This window comes from Mesocricetus auratus, unplaced genomic scaffold (assembly GCF_017639785.1).
Source record: "Mesocricetus auratus isolate SY011 unplaced genomic scaffold, BCM_Maur_2.0 Super-Scaffold_100676, whole genome shotgun sequence".
NCBI classification, from domain to species: Eukaryota; Metazoa; Chordata; class Mammalia; order Rodentia; family Cricetidae; genus Mesocricetus; species Mesocricetus auratus.
The window spans coordinates 3,883,345-3,900,518 of NW_024429266.1; the positions used below are offsets into that span (position 1 = coordinate 3,883,345).

The 17,174-nt window shown below is 45.2% G+C and overlaps 1 protein-coding gene across 4 annotated transcripts; it reads left to right on the plus strand.

The window, feature by feature from the left end:
- The first annotated feature begins 583 nt into the window (after positions 1-583).
- On the plus strand, positions 584-16,851 carry Flvcr1 (FLVCR heme transporter 1). 4 transcript variants are annotated; one of them, XM_005082881.3, is made up of 10 exons: positions 590-1,403; positions 5,606-5,750; positions 10,443-10,583; positions 12,676-12,743; positions 13,616-13,719; positions 14,329-14,439; positions 14,843-14,948; positions 15,333-15,444; positions 16,197-16,264; positions 16,454-16,851. In XM_005082881.3, the coding sequence occupies exons 1-10, from the start codon at positions 681-683 to the stop codon at positions 16,523-16,525; spliced, it is 1,650 nt and encodes a 549-aa protein (XP_005082938.1). In that variant the 5' UTR covers positions 590-680; the 3' UTR covers positions 16,526-16,851. The 4 variants fall into 4 exon arrangements, 3 of the variants coding, with proteins under 3 accessions (XP_021090239.1, XP_021090238.1, XP_005082938.1); XM_021234579.2 differs by lacking the exon at positions 14,329-14,439 and having other exon boundaries at positions 588-1,403; XR_005873993.1 differs by lacking the exons at positions 14,843-14,948; positions 15,333-15,444; positions 16,197-16,264; positions 16,454-16,851 and adding an exon at positions 6,260-6,386 and having other exon boundaries at positions 584-1,403; positions 14,329-14,366.
- Positions 16,852-17,174: the final 323 nt, after the last annotated feature.

A 17,174-nucleotide genomic window follows, 5' to 3' on the forward strand; every position in this document is an offset into this window, starting at 1 on the left:
GGGCCAGCCGGGGCAGCACAGTGAGACCCTGTCTAGAAAAGAGCGGGGGCGAGTGGGGCGGAGTCTATTTAACGCCTGGTACCCCGCGTTTCCACACGCAGCTTCCCGAAGGCCAGCAGGCCAGGCCGACTCTGTCTGCGGCCCAGGGAGACCCCAAGACTTCCGGAGCTCCGTCGTCATCCGGTGCTGGTCACAGGGGAGGAAGAAGAGGCAGGCAGGGACGGCGCCCTGTCCCGTCATCTTCAGTCCGCTGGCGGGCGGCCTTCGACCGCACAAGGGCCTGCTCCTGCGGAAACCGCCTGGTCCGGCTGCACTGAAGCCCTCCGGGGCGCTCCCCCGCCAGGATAACCCGAGGCTACCCGCGCCCGAGCGGGGAGAACGCCCGCCTGGGGCTCCCCTCACCTCCCCGCGCGCTTGATCCGCCCCTCTTCCCGGCAACTCCCTGATTGGCTGTGTGGACTGCGGAGGCGCGCGGTGATTGGCTGAAGGGCCGTCACCCACCGCGATACGCGACGCCCTGGGGGCGGGGCCTGCCGGCCAGAGCCACATCCCCGGCTGCTCGGAGCGGCGCGCGCAGCTTCGCTTAGCCAGCGGGCCGTGCGGGCGAGCGCTCCGCCCCGGGTGGGAGCGTGGAGCCGGCGGGGAGCCTAGCGGGGCGGCTGGGAGGGGAGCCGGGAGGCATGGCGCGGCCAGACGACGACGACGAGGAGGGGCGGGCCGTGGCGCCCGGGCACCCTCTGGGCAAGGGATACCTTCCGGTGCTGAGAGGCGCCCCGGACGGGGAGGCGCGCGCGGAGCCGCACGGCGGGCCCGAGGCGGAGAACGGAGGCCCGGGGCACGGCCCCTTGGTCGCGGGAGTCCCGGACGGGCCTCAAGCCCTGCTAGCGGCGGAGGAGGAGACCCAGGCCCGGCTGCTGCCGGCAGACGGTGGGGAGGACGAGCCGCTCCCCGCGCGCTCCCCGCGCACGGCGCTGTCGCCGCGGCGCTTCGCGGTGCTGCTCGTCTTCAGCTCGTACTCGCTGGTGAACGCCTTCCACTGGATCCAGTACAGCATCATCAGCAACGTGTTCGAGGGCTTCTACGGCGTGTCGGCGCTGCACATCAACTGGCTGTCCATGGTGTACATGCTGGCCTACGTGCCGCTCATCTTCCCCGCCACCTGGCTGCTGGACACGCGAGGCCTGCGGCTCACGGCGCTGCTGGGCTCCGGCCTCAACTGCCTGGGCTCCTGGGTCAAGTGCGGCAGCGTGCAGCGGCACCTCTTCTGGGTCACCATGCTGGGGCAGAGCCTGTGCTCCGTGGCCCAGGTCTTCATCCTGGGCTTGCCCTCCCGCATCGCCTCGGTGTGGTTTGGACCCAAGGAGGTGTCGACGGCTTGTGCCACCGCGGTGCTGGGCAATCAGGTAAAGACTGGAACGACTAGATGCTGGGATCCTCTTAGGGACGCTGGGAAGCCGTAGGCGGGGCTGGGGGCGACGGTCGGGTCGGTGGGTAGAAAGAGGCGTGAAGGCTGGGCGCCGGCACCACGTGGGGGGAAAAAAAAGCCGGGCTTGGTGGCTCCTGGTTGTGCTCTCAGCCTGCAGTGACAGGTGAGGACGGCTCATGAGAAAGGAAGGGCATCCAAGATTGCCCTCTGGCTCGCCACACACAGGCGCGCACACAGGCACGCACGTAAACTTTGGCAATGAAGGAGATCTCGTAGGTATTTTTGTCACCATTGCAGAAGGAAGGTGTTGAGTTCTGTGAAGTTTGCCTCCATATTGAGTGTCTCTGGGACAGCCCCGATTTAATTGTGTTAGTAGTGAGCCCAGCCTGGTACGTTCCGAGCAGGTGTAAGTGAATGTTCTGTAAATGTCCTGGTGATGAAGACTTAGCAGTTTTGCCGAGTTCGGTTATTAGCTCTTAACAGTCAGGCAGTGGAAGGCAAACCATTGATCATGGAATGGTTAGTGGTTTAGTTAGCCAAGACTCCCTTAAGAAATGACCTTGTTTTCCTCACCAACATAAATTCAAATGCCACTAGAATTCCAGAAGCAGTACTAGACTAAAGGTTTGTTTTTGTATGTGCACACTGGAGCACGATTTATTTATTTAGAAACAGGGTTTCTTTCACTCTGGGGAGCTTGCCTGGAATTCATTGTATGCACCTGACAGGCTTCAAACTCTTGAGAATCCGACTTCAGCTTCCCAAAGACTGGAATGAGCCACCCCCCCACACTATTATGTTTCATTTGTTAATTTCAGGCTAGTTCTCTTATTGTAATTTAAATTCGTAGTAGCCGGCACTTGTAACACCAGTAAAAGTTACCATTGTAAAGGATATTTAGTATTCATTCCGGTGAAGGAAATCTAGTTTAAAAAAAAAATCCATACCCCTTGTTATACATATATTGCTACATGCAACTATGTAAACAGAAAATGCTACTTTCTTACTTCAAGTCTCACTTGGGTCAACATCGTGGTCCAAAATACCCCAAAATATTAAATGTGTGTGCTTATTTGTTACATTTACTTACTTTCTCTAAAAGTGCACAAGAAAGGGTCACTTAAACTATAATTGCTGTGTATTCAAAATAATTTATTACTGATACTTGATTGGGTGTTGCTTTATATTTGGAGAACAGATGTTTTCCTAAGATATTTTTGTTTCTAAATTACATTCAAGATTATTATCCACTCCATATCTACCAAGCATCAATTTTATGGATAGTAAATGGAAACATTTGCTTGTAGGTGGACCTCCCCCAGTCAGCACATTTCTGGCTCCTAAGGCGTTCTCATTCCTTCCTCAGCTCCTGTAACGCTACAGTTGTTCATTATGACAGAATATGCATCTTCAGCTCCGTTTATGGGGTGACCAGGATAATAATATTCAGAAGCATCATACAGTCACTACGAGCTTGGTGCTTGGTTACAGTGATTATGTGTGCATGTGTCATTCATCCTAATGTAAGGTTAGGAACTGTTAGCTTCCTCTCTTGATAGATAAGGGAATGGAAGCTTGAAGGAACAGAATCATTTTCCAAAGGTAAGAGTGTGTCTGGTTCCTGAACTGCAGCCCGCTCTTAAACCTTTCAGGTCTCTAGAGAGAACTTTTGAAATTACGTGTGCTTCAGACTCGCCAGTGATTTCCCGGAGTAGTACTTCAGTGTGAAGTGTCTGGACTGAGAATTACAAAACCCTTATAATGTATCTTTGGTTTCTTAAAACGGTGGCAGACTTGCATTTCCACGAGGACCTTTGCGGAAACATTCCTTCCTATGCCTCCAGTAGTCTCCCTGCTCAGACCCCTTGGCTAATACTTGAGCCCCTCGGCTCTCTTCGGGTTCCTCTTGAAAAGCCAGTAGGTTCCACGTCCACTTACTCAGTCCCTTTCTTACTGCATTATTGAATTTTATCTCTCCATGTTGGGTTTATCGCTGACTCGTGTTTATTATTGATAGAGTTACAAACATACGTGTTTAATGTCCATGACTGTCCATTATTCATTGCTTCCCCCGGGTAACCTTCCACATGTCTTTGTGATTACTCATTTGCTTTCTTTCCTTGAACTTCGTGTGTGTGTGTGTGTGTGTGTGTGTGTGTGTGTGTGTGTGTGTGTATGTGTGTGTGTGTATGTGTGTGTGTATGTGTGTGTGTGTGTGTGTGTGTGTGTCCCCGTCCGTCCATGTATGTGTGCAGGTAGGTGTACATGTAGGAGGGAGGTGGTTGGTGAGTGCACACTTGAAAACCCAATCACCCTGTATTTATTCTTTTGAAGAAGAGTCTCATAAACCTGGAGTTCAGGTTTTTCAGATAGGCTGTCATCCACCAGGCCCTAGAGATCACCCTGCCCCCATCCCCAGGCCTTCGGGTACAGGTGTGCACAGGACCATGCCCAGATAACTCTGTGGGTACTGGGATAAGAACTCTGGTCCTCATGCTTGCACAGCAAGTGCTCTTACCCACTGAGCCATCTTGCCAGCCCCTAATTGCTTTCTATATGTGTAGCACAAATTCTAATCCGTATTAATAAAAACAAAACAAAAAACCTGAGTCCAATATTGGGGGTGGGGAGAGCTGAAAGATCAGAGAAGCAGAGCAGCCAGCCACTAGTTCTTACCCGTACTGAATCCTCAGACCAGAGGGGCGATCCTGTCTCTAGGAACCATCAGACTGACTGCTGCTCAGACTGCACCCATCCCCAGGAATCCTCAGACTGCGTGCTCTCTGTATGAAACCTCAGAGCGCATGAGCTCGTTATACTCCTCTCTCCACCCAGCCATAGCTCTCCAGTCTCCACCTCCCTAGTTCTGGGATTAAAGGCATGTGTTGTGACTCCAAGTGCTGGGATCACTTTTGTGTGAGTTCTGTTTCTCTTTTAGTTGGACCAATTTCGTGTAGCCCAGAGTGGCCTTGAACCAACAGAGATCCGTCTGCTTCTGTCTCCCGAGTGCTGGTGTGTGCCACCACTGCCTGACCTCTATGGCTAACTAGTGTGGCTAGCCTTTGCACTCTGATCTTCAGGCAAGCTTTATTTGTTAAATCAAAAACAAAATAGCACCACATACATGGATTTGTCTATGCTGAATATTTTATATAGGTAAAAGTAAATGTGTATTTTTTGTATGACTTAGTTCTCTGGTTTCACAGCCCATGATACAGTACTATGTTAGTACTTCATTCTTTGATATAGATGAATATACTTGAGGAACATGCCAGATAAAAATTTAGGTTATTTCATGTTTTGGATGTGTGATGAATGGGGTTGCTCTAAGTGTTTGCATATAGTTTGCTTGATTATCTGCTTTTAGTTTGGGGACCTGTATCTACAAGTGAAAATGAAACATCATATTTCAGTTCTGTGTTAAATTTGTGAAGAAATTACCAAATTGTATCCATAGCGGTTATATCATTTTACATTTGTACCAAAAGTCTACACGGATTCCAGTTTCTCCCATTCTTGTGAACACTTCTTTCCTTTTTTTTTTTTTTTTTCTTTTAGTTTTTCAAGACAGGGTTTCTTTGTGTAACAACACTGGCTATCCTGGAATTCACTGTGTAGACCAGGCTGGCCTTGAACTCTCAGAGATCAGGCTGTCTCTGCCTCCCCAGTGCAAGGATTAAAGGCATCACCACCACCACCACCCAGCATGAATCCTTATTTTCTGTTTCTATAATCGTACTCATCCTAGTGAATGTAAGATGGCATATCATTGTAATTTTGATTTGTAGTTCCCCTAACAAGGTGTTGACATTTTTTTTTTACCATATTCTTTTTAGCTGTTTGTGTGTCTTTGGAAAAACGTCTTTTCAAGTCTTTGGCCCATTTAACGTTGGGATTCTTACCTTTTTGAGTTCTTTATTCTGCATGCTAGTTCCTTATCAGATATGATTTGGAAGTATTTTCCCATGTTGTTTTTTTTTTTTTAATCCCTCATCAGATACAGGGGAGAAGTTTGGCAACAGTTTCCTTTAACAATACAGAAGGAGAGTTAACATTAGAATGGATTTTTCAGGGTTTACAGTGCATGTCCATACGTACTATTGTTTTTCTTTATATTCTGTTAGATGCCAACATTAATATGTCCTATTATAGCTGTTAACGGGATTGTTTATTTTACAGCTTGGAGCTGCAGTTGGCTTTTTGTTGCCACCTGTTTTAGTGCCCAACACGCAGAATGACACAGACCTTCTGGCTTATAACATCAACACCATGTTTTACGGGACAGCGTTTATCTCCACGCTTTTATTCTTTTTAACAGTAATTGGTAAGTGAATTGTTCGTCCTGAGGCTCAGATAAACGCATGGCAAACATACGAGAATAACTAACCCTGGACGTTTTGCTGACGGTGTCCCCAGTGCTATTTGTCTTGTTCTTGCCATGCATTGTCTGTCCCAGGTACCGAATGGAACAACTCTAGGGATGCCTATGGTACACTCCATGTTTGTTTTTTAACATTCTAAAGGGTTTGAAGACTAATCAGTCCCATTTACTTTCCCACTAACCCAACTTGGTAAGTGCTCATTTCAAACAAGCTGCCTGGCTCCTCCCCCCCCCCATATTCCTGTGTGTGGTGTGCATCTGACCTAGCCTGCAGCTAGTTCCCGTAGTGCTTTGAAATGACGCAAATAGGCTACCACCTTCCCTTCTGTAGGAAATTGCCCCAGGGATCCCCAGTGTAAGATTAACTGGGTCTGAAATTGCTGACCTGTGGATGACCCTGGGTAGCGCGAGCTGTTCAGAATTTCAAACTGTGGCAACTATCTGCTTGTTAGGCCACTTCATCAAAGCCCGGCCGCCATCACAAGTCCCTGAGTCCTCTCGTCTGGGCCTGTCTTTTGAAGGAGTCAGTCAGAGTCAGCTGCAAGCAGCCATCACCAGCTTGGAAGGAGCTTTGGGAAGGTCTGCTTTTTTTTTTTTTTTTAAGTTTGTTTTTAAGGGAAAGCAATTTTGATTTTAGGGGAGAAGATAGACAATATATTGCTTTTGCTGTAACTGGAGTAGTGCCTGAGTTAGACACTCAGTATCTCTTGGATGGATTTTATTAGGAAAGGAACTATGAAGTTCACAGTCTTTTAATTAACGTTTGTAATTAAACCATGTTATGGTCGGAGGTTTTAGACTTACATACTCAGCTTTTACCTTGCTACAATATTAATGAAGACTTCATGTTTTGTGATCTCCAGATACGAAGTTGCATTTTCAGAAAAATATCTGCCAATTGCCTGGGTAGGTGAGCTGCAGGGTCAGGCATAGGAAAATCAGCCCACATCCGCAGCTCCCCTTGAGATAACGCGTGGAGTGTTCTCGCTCTCTCTCGGTGGCGCCTCAAATATGCCAGGGCATGCGGTTGGCTTCTCAGTCCTCGTCTTTGCAGTTAGCTGGGGAGGGGCACATTTGCGCTGTGCACGCTGCTGAAAGACAAGCTTTCCCTGTACTCACTCAGTATTTTAACAAAGCTTTAATAGAAGTCTGCACTAGTGAGGGAACCTGGATCTGCTTTCCCGGTTGGTGTATTTCACTCACTTGACAAGTAGGAAATACTGCTTCTATACAGGTTAGAGAAATGGATCTTGTATGTACAGTAGGGTTAAGTACAAAATGTCTTTCAGCGTAAATCACAGACTTCCATCTTATTGAATCTCCAGTTAGGCTGAGCTTCTCTTCACAAGGCATGAATAGTTAACTACATAAGACATCTTTATAAAGAGAAAAGGCTGGAGAGGCTGCTCAGCAGCCAAGAGCACTTCCTGCTCTTGCAGAGGACCCAGGTTCTGTTCCCAGCACCCATGTCATCGGGCGGCTCACGGCCCCCTGTGTGATTCCAGCCTGGTGGGGGGGAGGGGTCTGACTTCTTTTTCTGACCTCTGTATGCACTGCATTGACATGAACAGAACCCAACGCACACATACACAAGTAATTAAAAGTTAAAACATTTTTAATTAACTAGTCAATGGAAAGACAGCTCAGTGGTTAGGAGCACTCATGCACTTGTTGCTGTTGTAGAGAACCAGGTTCGGTTCCCAGCATGCACACGTAGCTAGCTGTCTCAACCATTTGTAATTCCAGTTCCAGAGAATCTGACTCCATCTCTGAACTCCATGGACACCAGACACTAATAAAGACATGTAGGAAAATCACTCATACACATAAATATGTCTAAAATAAAAGTAAAATATGTCTAAAATAAAAGTAAAATTTAAAAAATATCTATAGTTAGCCGGGCGTTGGTGGCGCACGCCTTTAATCCTAGCACTCTGGAGGCAGAGACAGGCGGATCTCTGTGAGTTTGAGACCATCCTGGTCTACAGAGCGAGTTCCTGAAGAGCCTCCAAAACAATACAGAGAAACCCTGTCTCGAAAAACCAAAAAAAAAAAAAAAAAAAACCAAATCTATAGTTGAAGTTATTTACATGATATCTATATCTATGTATAATACTATTACAAATAGGTTTTTGAGTTTTCAAAGACAGGAGAAAGAACAATAAAATAAGTATGGTTATTGGTTTATTATCTTTTGTAGTTTGAGAAATTAAAGATTGGGCTATTTATATGTCTAATTAGTGATTGATGTCCTTGTGGCTTATGGGTTAGAAGTGGAAATAGAACTGGAGGTGTAGAAACAATGGAATAAAAGGGGGCCGGTTTCAATTTGTCTTAGTGTCCTACATTTTTAATCTTATACTATGTAGACATAGTATAAAAGCAAACTAAAAATTAATCATGGTGGCATGTACTGTAATCCCAGTACTTGGGAGGTGGAGTCAGGAGGATCAGGAGTCCAAGGTTCTCCTTGACTACCTGAGACCCTGTCTCAAAAAAAAAGAGAGAATATATTGTTATTGTGTGGCAATTGTGACATTAAATAGAAAGGCAACTTGTGTTATCCTCAGATATATTTCCTAAGGAAGAAAACTGAATTTGGAAATTCTTATTTTAAGTGTCTTATTTACTAGAAGAGATGAGCTTACAGCCTACTAAATTCTACTGATAATTAAAACTTCAACCAAATTCATATAATTTATGGCTATACTTAACAGTTTTTAGTAGCATGACAGGTTAAACTTGTATTCATCAGTCTCCCTCAAAGACTTCCTTAAAGGTTCACTTCGTGTGACCTTCCTTGTCCTCAAGGGGTGAGGATGTGGATGGAACCCGCCTGGGAACCCTAGGAACTGACCCTACCCTTCCTCTGAATCTACACTAATTCCTCATTCTTGGAGAATCTGGCCTCCCACATTTGGATGGTAGACGTGCACCAAAACATGGGTGAATGCACACCACATGTTGGTTCTTATTACACCTCAAGATTCTTTACAGCACTGGGCGTTGGTGGCACACGCCTTTAATCCCAGCACTCGGGAGGCAGAGGCAGGTGGATCTCGTGAGTTCGAGCCAGAGCTTCATATAGCAGTGAGTTTTCTTCATGTAGCACTGAGTCTGCCCTTCTGATGGTGTGTCATTGGTAGACACAGAGTACATGTGCCAAGAGATTTTTCATCTCTCTGAAACTAGAGGATGGTACTTACATTCAGAAAATAAATCAGAATGGAGCTAAAGACTGGTGAGGATAGTTTTAAATTTATGTAAATTCTTTAATCCACATTTTGATGTTTTGCTATAGTAAATTAAAACCTTGGGAAGATATTTAAGACTTGCTGGAGACTCACGGCTACACTTACTTATAGTCTGAAACCTTGATTTACTACTGTGAAAGTTTTGTATTACATATGCTAACAAAAAGAAATATCCCCTACCCAACTAGACTACAGAGACTTGCAGGACAGACACGAGGCCTCCTAACAGTGCAAGGATCAGTAGGGAGAAAGGAAGAGGAGGGATTGCAGCAGCTAAAGTTTGTGTCCCCCAGGCTCCGATGTAAGGATGCTGCAAACAAGTTCCTGTGAGTTCTGTCCCTCCCCAACTAGTTCTGAGCTCTGCAATAGAAATGTGCTTAGTTTGGTATTAGTTTACATCGTACTTTTTTCCAACAAAAACCTTAATTTTTTCATTTTTAATCAGCAAATAAAGAAGTGACTCATAGCATTTTGTGGGCGTTAGAAGGATTGTTTCTTCCCCCAGTAACTCTCAGATGTGTCTGTGTATTGGGAACGTCCAGGAATTTCTATGTTTAAAGTCTCATATTCCATCCTGGAGATTCTGCTTATTAAACTTTGTAGAGAGTCTCAAAAATCATTATTAACTTTAAATTTCCAAGCATGAGACCCAACCCACTTCAAACTGAAAATAAAATAGGCCTCTTCCAACCCAGAAGAACTTGCTGTGGAAGGGAGAAAGGAGAAGAGAGAATGATGACGGGAGAAGGGGGAGGGGCTCTGTTGTGAAGGTTCTCTAGAGCAAAGAAGGGAGGAGGCGGGTGGAGGGAAGCAGACATTACAGTCTTTTAGAAAGCATGGCGTCCCTCGTGCTTCTCTTTTACTTATTCTTTATTTTATTTTATTTAACTTTTTACACATGTTACTCCCAGCACCCTCTCCCTCCCCTCCTCACCCGTACCTGTTAATTCTCAATACATTTTTCGTGAATGCTGATGTGTACATCGGGGTCTCTGGTAATAGAGACATGGGAAGGTCACTGAATCCAAGCATTCCTCTCCCCCGAGGGACTGAATTTAGAAGTCAAATCCTGGATATAGTGAACATTGATCTGATTATAAAAATGGAGTAATCAGTGGGCAAAGGTGGTCTTTCAGCTCAAATGAATTAGCCAAATCTCTGAGTTTTACTTCACAGAGCTCAAAGGAAAATGCCAAACTATTCTTCACTTAGAAGTCAGTGAAGATAAAAAACAGCTTCGTCGTCATAAAAGACTTTGACTACTTCCTCGTTACTAAACTAGATTCTCTCCTCTCACTAAGAAAGGAGGTACTTAATCGTGTGTGGTGTGGGTGTAATATACATGTTAGTCATGTATGATCCTTTTCACACATGTTTCCAGTGTTCACGGAAAAGCCTCTGTTACCACCAAGTCAGGCTCAGGCAGCTCTTCGAGACAGCCCTCCTGTGGAGTACTCCTACAAGATTTCCATATGGAACCTGTTCAGAAACATCCCCTTTGTTCTCCTGCTCGTCAGTTATGGTAAGTGCATTGTGTTCATTGGTGACCATGTACATTGATTGAGTGATTGATTGAGCACTATGGATTCTTTTTATTGAAACTAGTGGCTTGAACATTAGTGAGGTTGGTTCATGAACTCCCTAGCATAATTATGAACTTAAGTGTTAAGCTAAAAGCAAAAGTGCCTAAAGGGATTTTTCTTTTATGTTTTTAAAATAGAAAAGAAAAAGAAGTACTATATGCTTTTTTGAGTTCTGGTGGAGTATTACATCTAGAATGTAGAAGTTCTGCTTGCAGATATATTTAGAGAAACCTACCCTTGTGTTTAGGAGTAAAATCTTAATATCAATTGCAGTCTTATTTTAAATATTGAAAACCTTGGGGGAAGGGTGTTAAATGTACATTGATAAGACAACAGGTGCCGGGCGTTGGTGGCGCACGCCTTTAATCCCAGCACTCGGGAGGCAGAGGCAGGCGGATCTCTGTGAGTTTGAGACCAGGCTGGACTACCAAGCGAGTTCCAGGACAGCCTCCAAAGCCACAGAGAAACCCTGTCTCGAAAAAACCAAAAAAAAAAAAAAAAAAAAAAAAAAAGACAACAGGTAACGGCATTGAAATCTATTCACACTATGGACTGTTACGTAGTAGAGAAAACGGGCGGGTGACCCGGAAGAGAAAGTGTCGCCCTGAACCACAAAGCAAACAGCTGAGTGCAAAGACCAAGGCATAGATGAACACTGTTTATAAAGTCTATATGCAGAATAATCCAAATTATTCATGAATACACAGATGGAATTAAAAGCTCCAAGATCAAAATAGGAGTACTTTTGGAAAAGAAAGCATAGAAGTGGGAAAATTAATTTAAAGCAAAGGTGGCACAGTGTTAACATCTGAGAAAGATCACTGATCAGAGTATATTATTCACTGTGGTCTGTGTGTGCTTGAACATTTAACAGTAAAAGAGGATGAAATAATAAGTTTAAATCTCAGCTACGTTACCAATCCAGTGCCTTCAAGGGAGGGCACACCAGCGTCTGAGACCGCACGTGTGATTCCTGATAGCCAGCTGTTTAGATTCTCTGCTGTGTTCTTGTATTCATTTCTGAATTGCCTTGTAAACCTTTGCTTCAAGGGTAAGGTCTCCAAGACAAGCATTCTGTAATGTTGTTAATGATGAGGGGTTTTCCCGTAAGGTGTCGTTTGTTTGTTGTTTAGTGGGGTGTAGTGCTAGCAATCAAACCAGGGGTCTTATGGGGTCTTATGCATACGAGGCAAACCCTGCCACTGAGCCCTGTCTCACTTTTCTTTTCTTTCTTTCTTTTTGGTTTTTCGAGGCAGGGTTTCTCCGTGGCTTTGGAGGCTGTCCTGGAACTAGCTCTTGTAGACCAGGCTGGCCTTGAACTCACAGAGATCCGCCTGCATCTGCCTCCCGAGTGCTGGGATTAAAGGCGTGCGCAACCAACGCCCAGCTCACTTTTCAACACTACTGGCTGTGGCTCATGATGTGTGCACAGTAACCGTAGCTTGAATGGTGCCATATGCAGAGTTGCGTGTTCAGATATGATTTGTGACCCATGTGCCTGAATCAAAACAACGTGTTGTAACAAAATCCTAGTTTCCATTTCTGTTGCTACAACAAAATGCCCAGTATTGGATATTCTATAAAGAAAAGAGGTGTATTTATCTCATATCTTTGGAAAGTTAAGACGAGGTAGTCCCATCTGCTCAGTTGCTGCTGAGGAACCCTTGGGAGCATCATGACAGGGATAAAATACAACTTTGTGCCAAGTAGGCCAGGGCGTTTGGTAGCCTTATAAAGCAGCCTCCTCAGCCAATAACTGACTCACTCCACCAGACCTAAATGAATCTTTCGGGGGAGCCCCTGTGCCTCACCTCTTGAAGGTTCCATCGCTTTTGACCCACCCATGGGGAAGCCCGAGATTCCAGCGTGGATCTCTAGTACACCTGGTGGCAAATCCATCTCTCCTCTTTGTGAAAGGCTACATGGTAGTGTCTACTCTTCTTGGCAGTCTGAGAGCATTACGTATTACACATATTGCATAGCATTCCATATTATTTCATAGAATGATGAACTTATTTCTTTCCTTCATAGGTATTATGACTGGAGCATTTTATTCAGTTTCAACATTATTAAACCAGATGATTTTGACATATTATGAGGTAAGCTTTTTTTTTGTTTTCTGAGACAGAGTTTTTAATGGAACTCATTATATAGACCTGGCTAATCTGGAACTTGAAATGGCTTTCCTGCCTCTGTCTCCCCAGTGCTGGAATTATAGGCACGTGCCACCATGCCTGGCAAGCTTCTGTTTTTAACTTGTATACTTGGCTAAGACTTCGTCTTTAACAGTGTAGTATAATTTGCATTAGGGTCCTTATTGATGCAATAGATTGATGTCTGTGTTTTAAAAGGCAGCATTCCATCCACAACTAAGAGGTGGAAAGAGCTGAAGAAAGCAGACTCAGGAAACAGATGGCAGAACGGGTCTCACGGTTAGAGTAGCGGGGCCAGACCCTGAGTTGCTGGTGTGATGCACCATTCTCATTTGCTCTGGTCCCCTGGCCTTAGTGTGTGAGTGCAACTCAAAAATCACTATCTCCCATGCTTTTTAGTAAGGCAGTTTGTGTGATGAACCTTCATTTGGTTATATGGAAAAGCACAAAACTTGTGAGGAATGTAAGCTTAACCGTCAAGGTTATACTTAAAAGGAGCCGGCACTTTTACTCTGTAAAAGCATTGCCCTTTGCTCTCTGTTTGCACACGTGTAAGTGTTTCCTGAGTCGTAACGAAAAGTAAGTGCAACCACGGAGTACCCAGGAAGTGTTTCCTGTTTTATTTCTTTTATAATCGTCTTTGTTGTTGCTGTTGCTTTAAAATAGAACACCCTCTCCAAAAACACAGCTCTAGCCATGCAGTGAATCTTCCTGTTCTATGCTTAATTTTGTATGATTATTTCCCCTAACCATGTAAATGAATGGGAATATGGGCCGTCAGCTTGAATTAGCAATATCTGATTTTCAAATTGCTTTAGGGAGAAGAGGTTAATGCTGGAAGGATTGGACTAACGCTGGTGGTAGCTGGAATGGTGGGCTCTATTCTTTGTGGCTTATGGCTGGATTACACCAAAACCTACAAGTAAGTTACAGCAGATCTGCGCGGTACGTACGTGAACATGTAGTGATCTTAAGAATGGGTGTCACTAAGCTGGGCGTTGGTGGCGCACGCCTTTAATCCCAGCACTTGGGAGGCAGAGGCAGGCGGATCTCTGTGAGTTCGAGGCCAGCCTGGTCTACAAGAGCTAGTTCCAGGACAGCCTCCAAAGCCACAGAGAAACCCTGTCTCGAAAAACCAAAAAAAAAAAAAAAAAAAAAAAGAATGGGTGTCACTAGGTAGCTCAGGCTGGCCTGGAGCTCAGCCTCCTGCCTCAGTTGCCCAACTGCCAGGGTGACAGCATTGTGCCACCACCAAGTCTGGCTAGGACTGGAGGCAGCGTTTCCTTGATCTACCTCCATGAATACTTTACAAACCTTTGTGGGCTGTTCCCCGCTAAAAAGAGCCCTCCTAAGGAAGCACCAGGTTCCAGACAGACTTTATCTCATCTTTTTAAAACATAAAAAAAGTTCTTTTCTGTGGAAAGATTATTGTTGAGCTAGCTACCTTATCCACAGAGAAGGAGTGGTCTACATTTTTCTCTGTGCCTAGGGAATCAGAAGGAAGCCATTACTAGTTTTGTCTCTGTTTCAGGCAGACTACCCTGATGGTGTACATTTTGTCTTTCATTGGAATGCTTGTATTTACTTTCACGCTGGACCTTCAGTACATCATCGTGGTGTTTGTTACTGGTGGGATCCTGGGGTAAGTCTCAGGTGTGTAGAAGACATAACACCTGCCCCATGATTCTGAAGCAGTATGCAAAAGGCCCTCCAAAAGTCCTTTAGATATTTTGAACTTTAAAGTTCCATTATGTACTTATAAATGTACAATTCCTCAGAATTATTTATTTAGAAAAATGTTTGTCCGGGCAGTAGTGGCACACTTGGGAAGCAGAGGCAGCCAGATCTCTGTGAGTTTGAGGCCACCCTGGTCTGCAGCACAAGTTCCAGGACAGGATCCAAGACTACACAGAGAAACCCTGTCTCAAAAAACCAAAAGTAAAAAGTGTAAAGTGTTTTGGTATGCTGTTGGACAATATAGATGAGCCTTATCAGTCAAAGTGGCTGCCCGTCCTAACCCCCATCTTGTGGTCTTGCTCTCCTAGCTTCTTCATGACTGGTTACCTCCCTCTGGGCTTTGAGTTTGCTGTGGAGATCACTTACCCTGAGTCTGAGGGCACGTCCTCTGGGCTCCTCAATGCAGCCGCACAGGTAATCAATCCTCTTCTTCGTCTTAACCAGAGACAGTTAGCCAGGCCTGCGGGTAGCAGTTCCAAGCACTAGGTAGATAGGGACAGGAACATCAAGAGTCCAAGGCCAGTGTTAGCTATATAGTGTGTTTGAGGCTAGGCTGGCTACGTGAGACTCTGTCTCAAAACAGAGCAAACAAAACCACAAGAAGCAAGGTGATTCCTATGGTCAGGGAGCAGCGAGCGTGGCCTGACTTTGTGGCTTAATATTTCTGATTTTTCAGTGGTTGTTTCTAGAAGTCAAATCTTATAAGGAAGGTCAGTTAAGGAGGGGCCTGTGGGGGAGGGGTGTCCTTGTTTTCAAACAGCAAACTTAACAAAAGTGATTTCACGGATTTTACTTTAGATATTTGGGATTTTGTTCACATTGGCTCAAGGGAAGCTCATGTCAGACTATGGTCCCATGGAAGGAAACATTTTCCTCTGTGCCTGGATGTTCTTAGGCATCGTGCTGACAGGTGAGTGGTGAGTGTGCACCATGCTGTCTTTAAGTTCTGGGCATCGCTGCTCCACAGCGTTGCAAAGCTCTGGAGTTTAGAATGAATAAAAAGATTTCTTCTCAGGATGTGACTCTGTCCTTTCATTTTGGTGATTCCAAATATAATACCATTACTCTGCATGAAAGACAGTACCGGGGCTGGAGAGATGGCTCACCAGACCCCGGTTTAATGCCCGGCACCCAAAGGGTGGCTCAGAGCAGTCTAACTCCAGTTCCAGAGGGTCAGCCGCCCTCTTCTGGCCTCCTTGGTACTGCACAGACATAAACGAGGCTGCGCACCATATACATAAACTAAAAATCATCTTTTCTAAGAGCTTATAGAAATTATATAAATTACTTATCTTGTGTGTAAGTTGTCTTATCCCCTTCCGCCTGGACAGATGGGCATCTTAGACCTCCCTGTCCAGAGCCAAATCCACTGTGCTCCTATTTCTCTGTGTTTTCTATTTTAGTAGCTCCTGCTGTCATCCATTCAACAGCCAAACAAGGGGATTCTGAAGTCACCACTTTTCCTCCATTCCTACATCCCTGTATCACACCTGCACTCATTAGCTGAGAGGCAGCTGGTGAATAAGCCCAGCACAGCACTGAGGCGTCTTCTCAGCTGCAGAGTGCTGTTGGTGTACCAGCATTGCCCACCGTGCGGTACATGTTACAGTAGAAAAGGACACGGTGACCAGTCTGTGGTAACTCTTGGTGCTTCTGTTTCAGCGTTGATCAAGTCTGATCTGAGAAGACACAACGTAAACATGGGGCTTACAAATGGCGATGTTAAAGCTGTAAGTAGCGTTTCAAAGGCTGGCCTCCCCGTGTATAGGGTAAACGGGAAACCATTCTAGTTTAATTGGCAACTTTTTTCTTGAGTCATCAATTGACTGTCTGACTGTTAGACTGTCTGACAGTCAACAATTGGCTGTTAGATAGCATGTCCGGTGTGGTACATCCCTTCAGTGCCGCTTTTTCCACAGGTGCCAGTTGACAGTCTGATAGATCAGAAACCAAAAGTGGTGATGTCCAAGCAGTCAGAATCTTCACTCTGAAGAGAGCAAAGCGCTTGGCCCTCAGCATGGGGATGTGGTGTCGTCCTTGGGGAGCTGTGTGAGTGGTGAGGACGCTTACTTGGAATCTTCACTCTGAAGAGAGCAAAGCGCGTGGCCCTCGGCATGCGGATGTGGTGTCGTCCTTGGGAGCTGTGTGAGTGGTGAGGATGCTTACTTGGAAATTATGGCCTGAACTCTGAATATTATCTTGCTTTATTGTTAATTTAAGCAGCATTTTGCTTGCATCTTGTTAACACTACTGTTCATCTAATGCTGTCCGTTTTCAGTTGTGTGTCGTGTCTATGAAAATTACATTCTTGACATTTTTTCAGGAAGTTTTGTTTTTGTGGGGATCTAGTTCCCATAAGACATGTCAGAGTATGTGCAGTTCACATGTGAGCATGCCCATAAGACATGTAAGAGTATGTGCAGTTCACGTGTGAGCATGCCCATAAGACATGTAAGAGTATGTGCAGTTCACATGTGAGCATGCCCATAAGACATGTAAGAGTATGTGCAGTTCACATGTGAGCATGCCCATAAGACATGTAAGAGTATGTGCAGTTCACATGTGAGCATGCCCATAAGACATGTAAGAGTATGTGCAGTTCACATGTGAGCATGCCCATAAGACATGTAAGAGTATGTG

Bases quoted from the DNA above. Each gene is read 5' to 3' on its own strand.
- Flvcr1 (XM_005082881.3), top strand. From the start codon at position 681: ATGGCGCGGCCAGACGACGACGACGAGGAGGGGCGGGCCGTGGCGCCC. The intron at 1,404-5,605 runs GTAAAGACTGGA...TTTATTTTACAG, and splicing joins CCGCGGTGCTGGGCAATCAG to CTTGGAGCTGCAGTTGGCTT. The intron at 13,720-14,328 runs GTAAGTTACAGC...TCTCTGTTTCAG, and splicing joins GATTACACCAAAACCTACAA to GCAGACTACCCTGATGGTGT.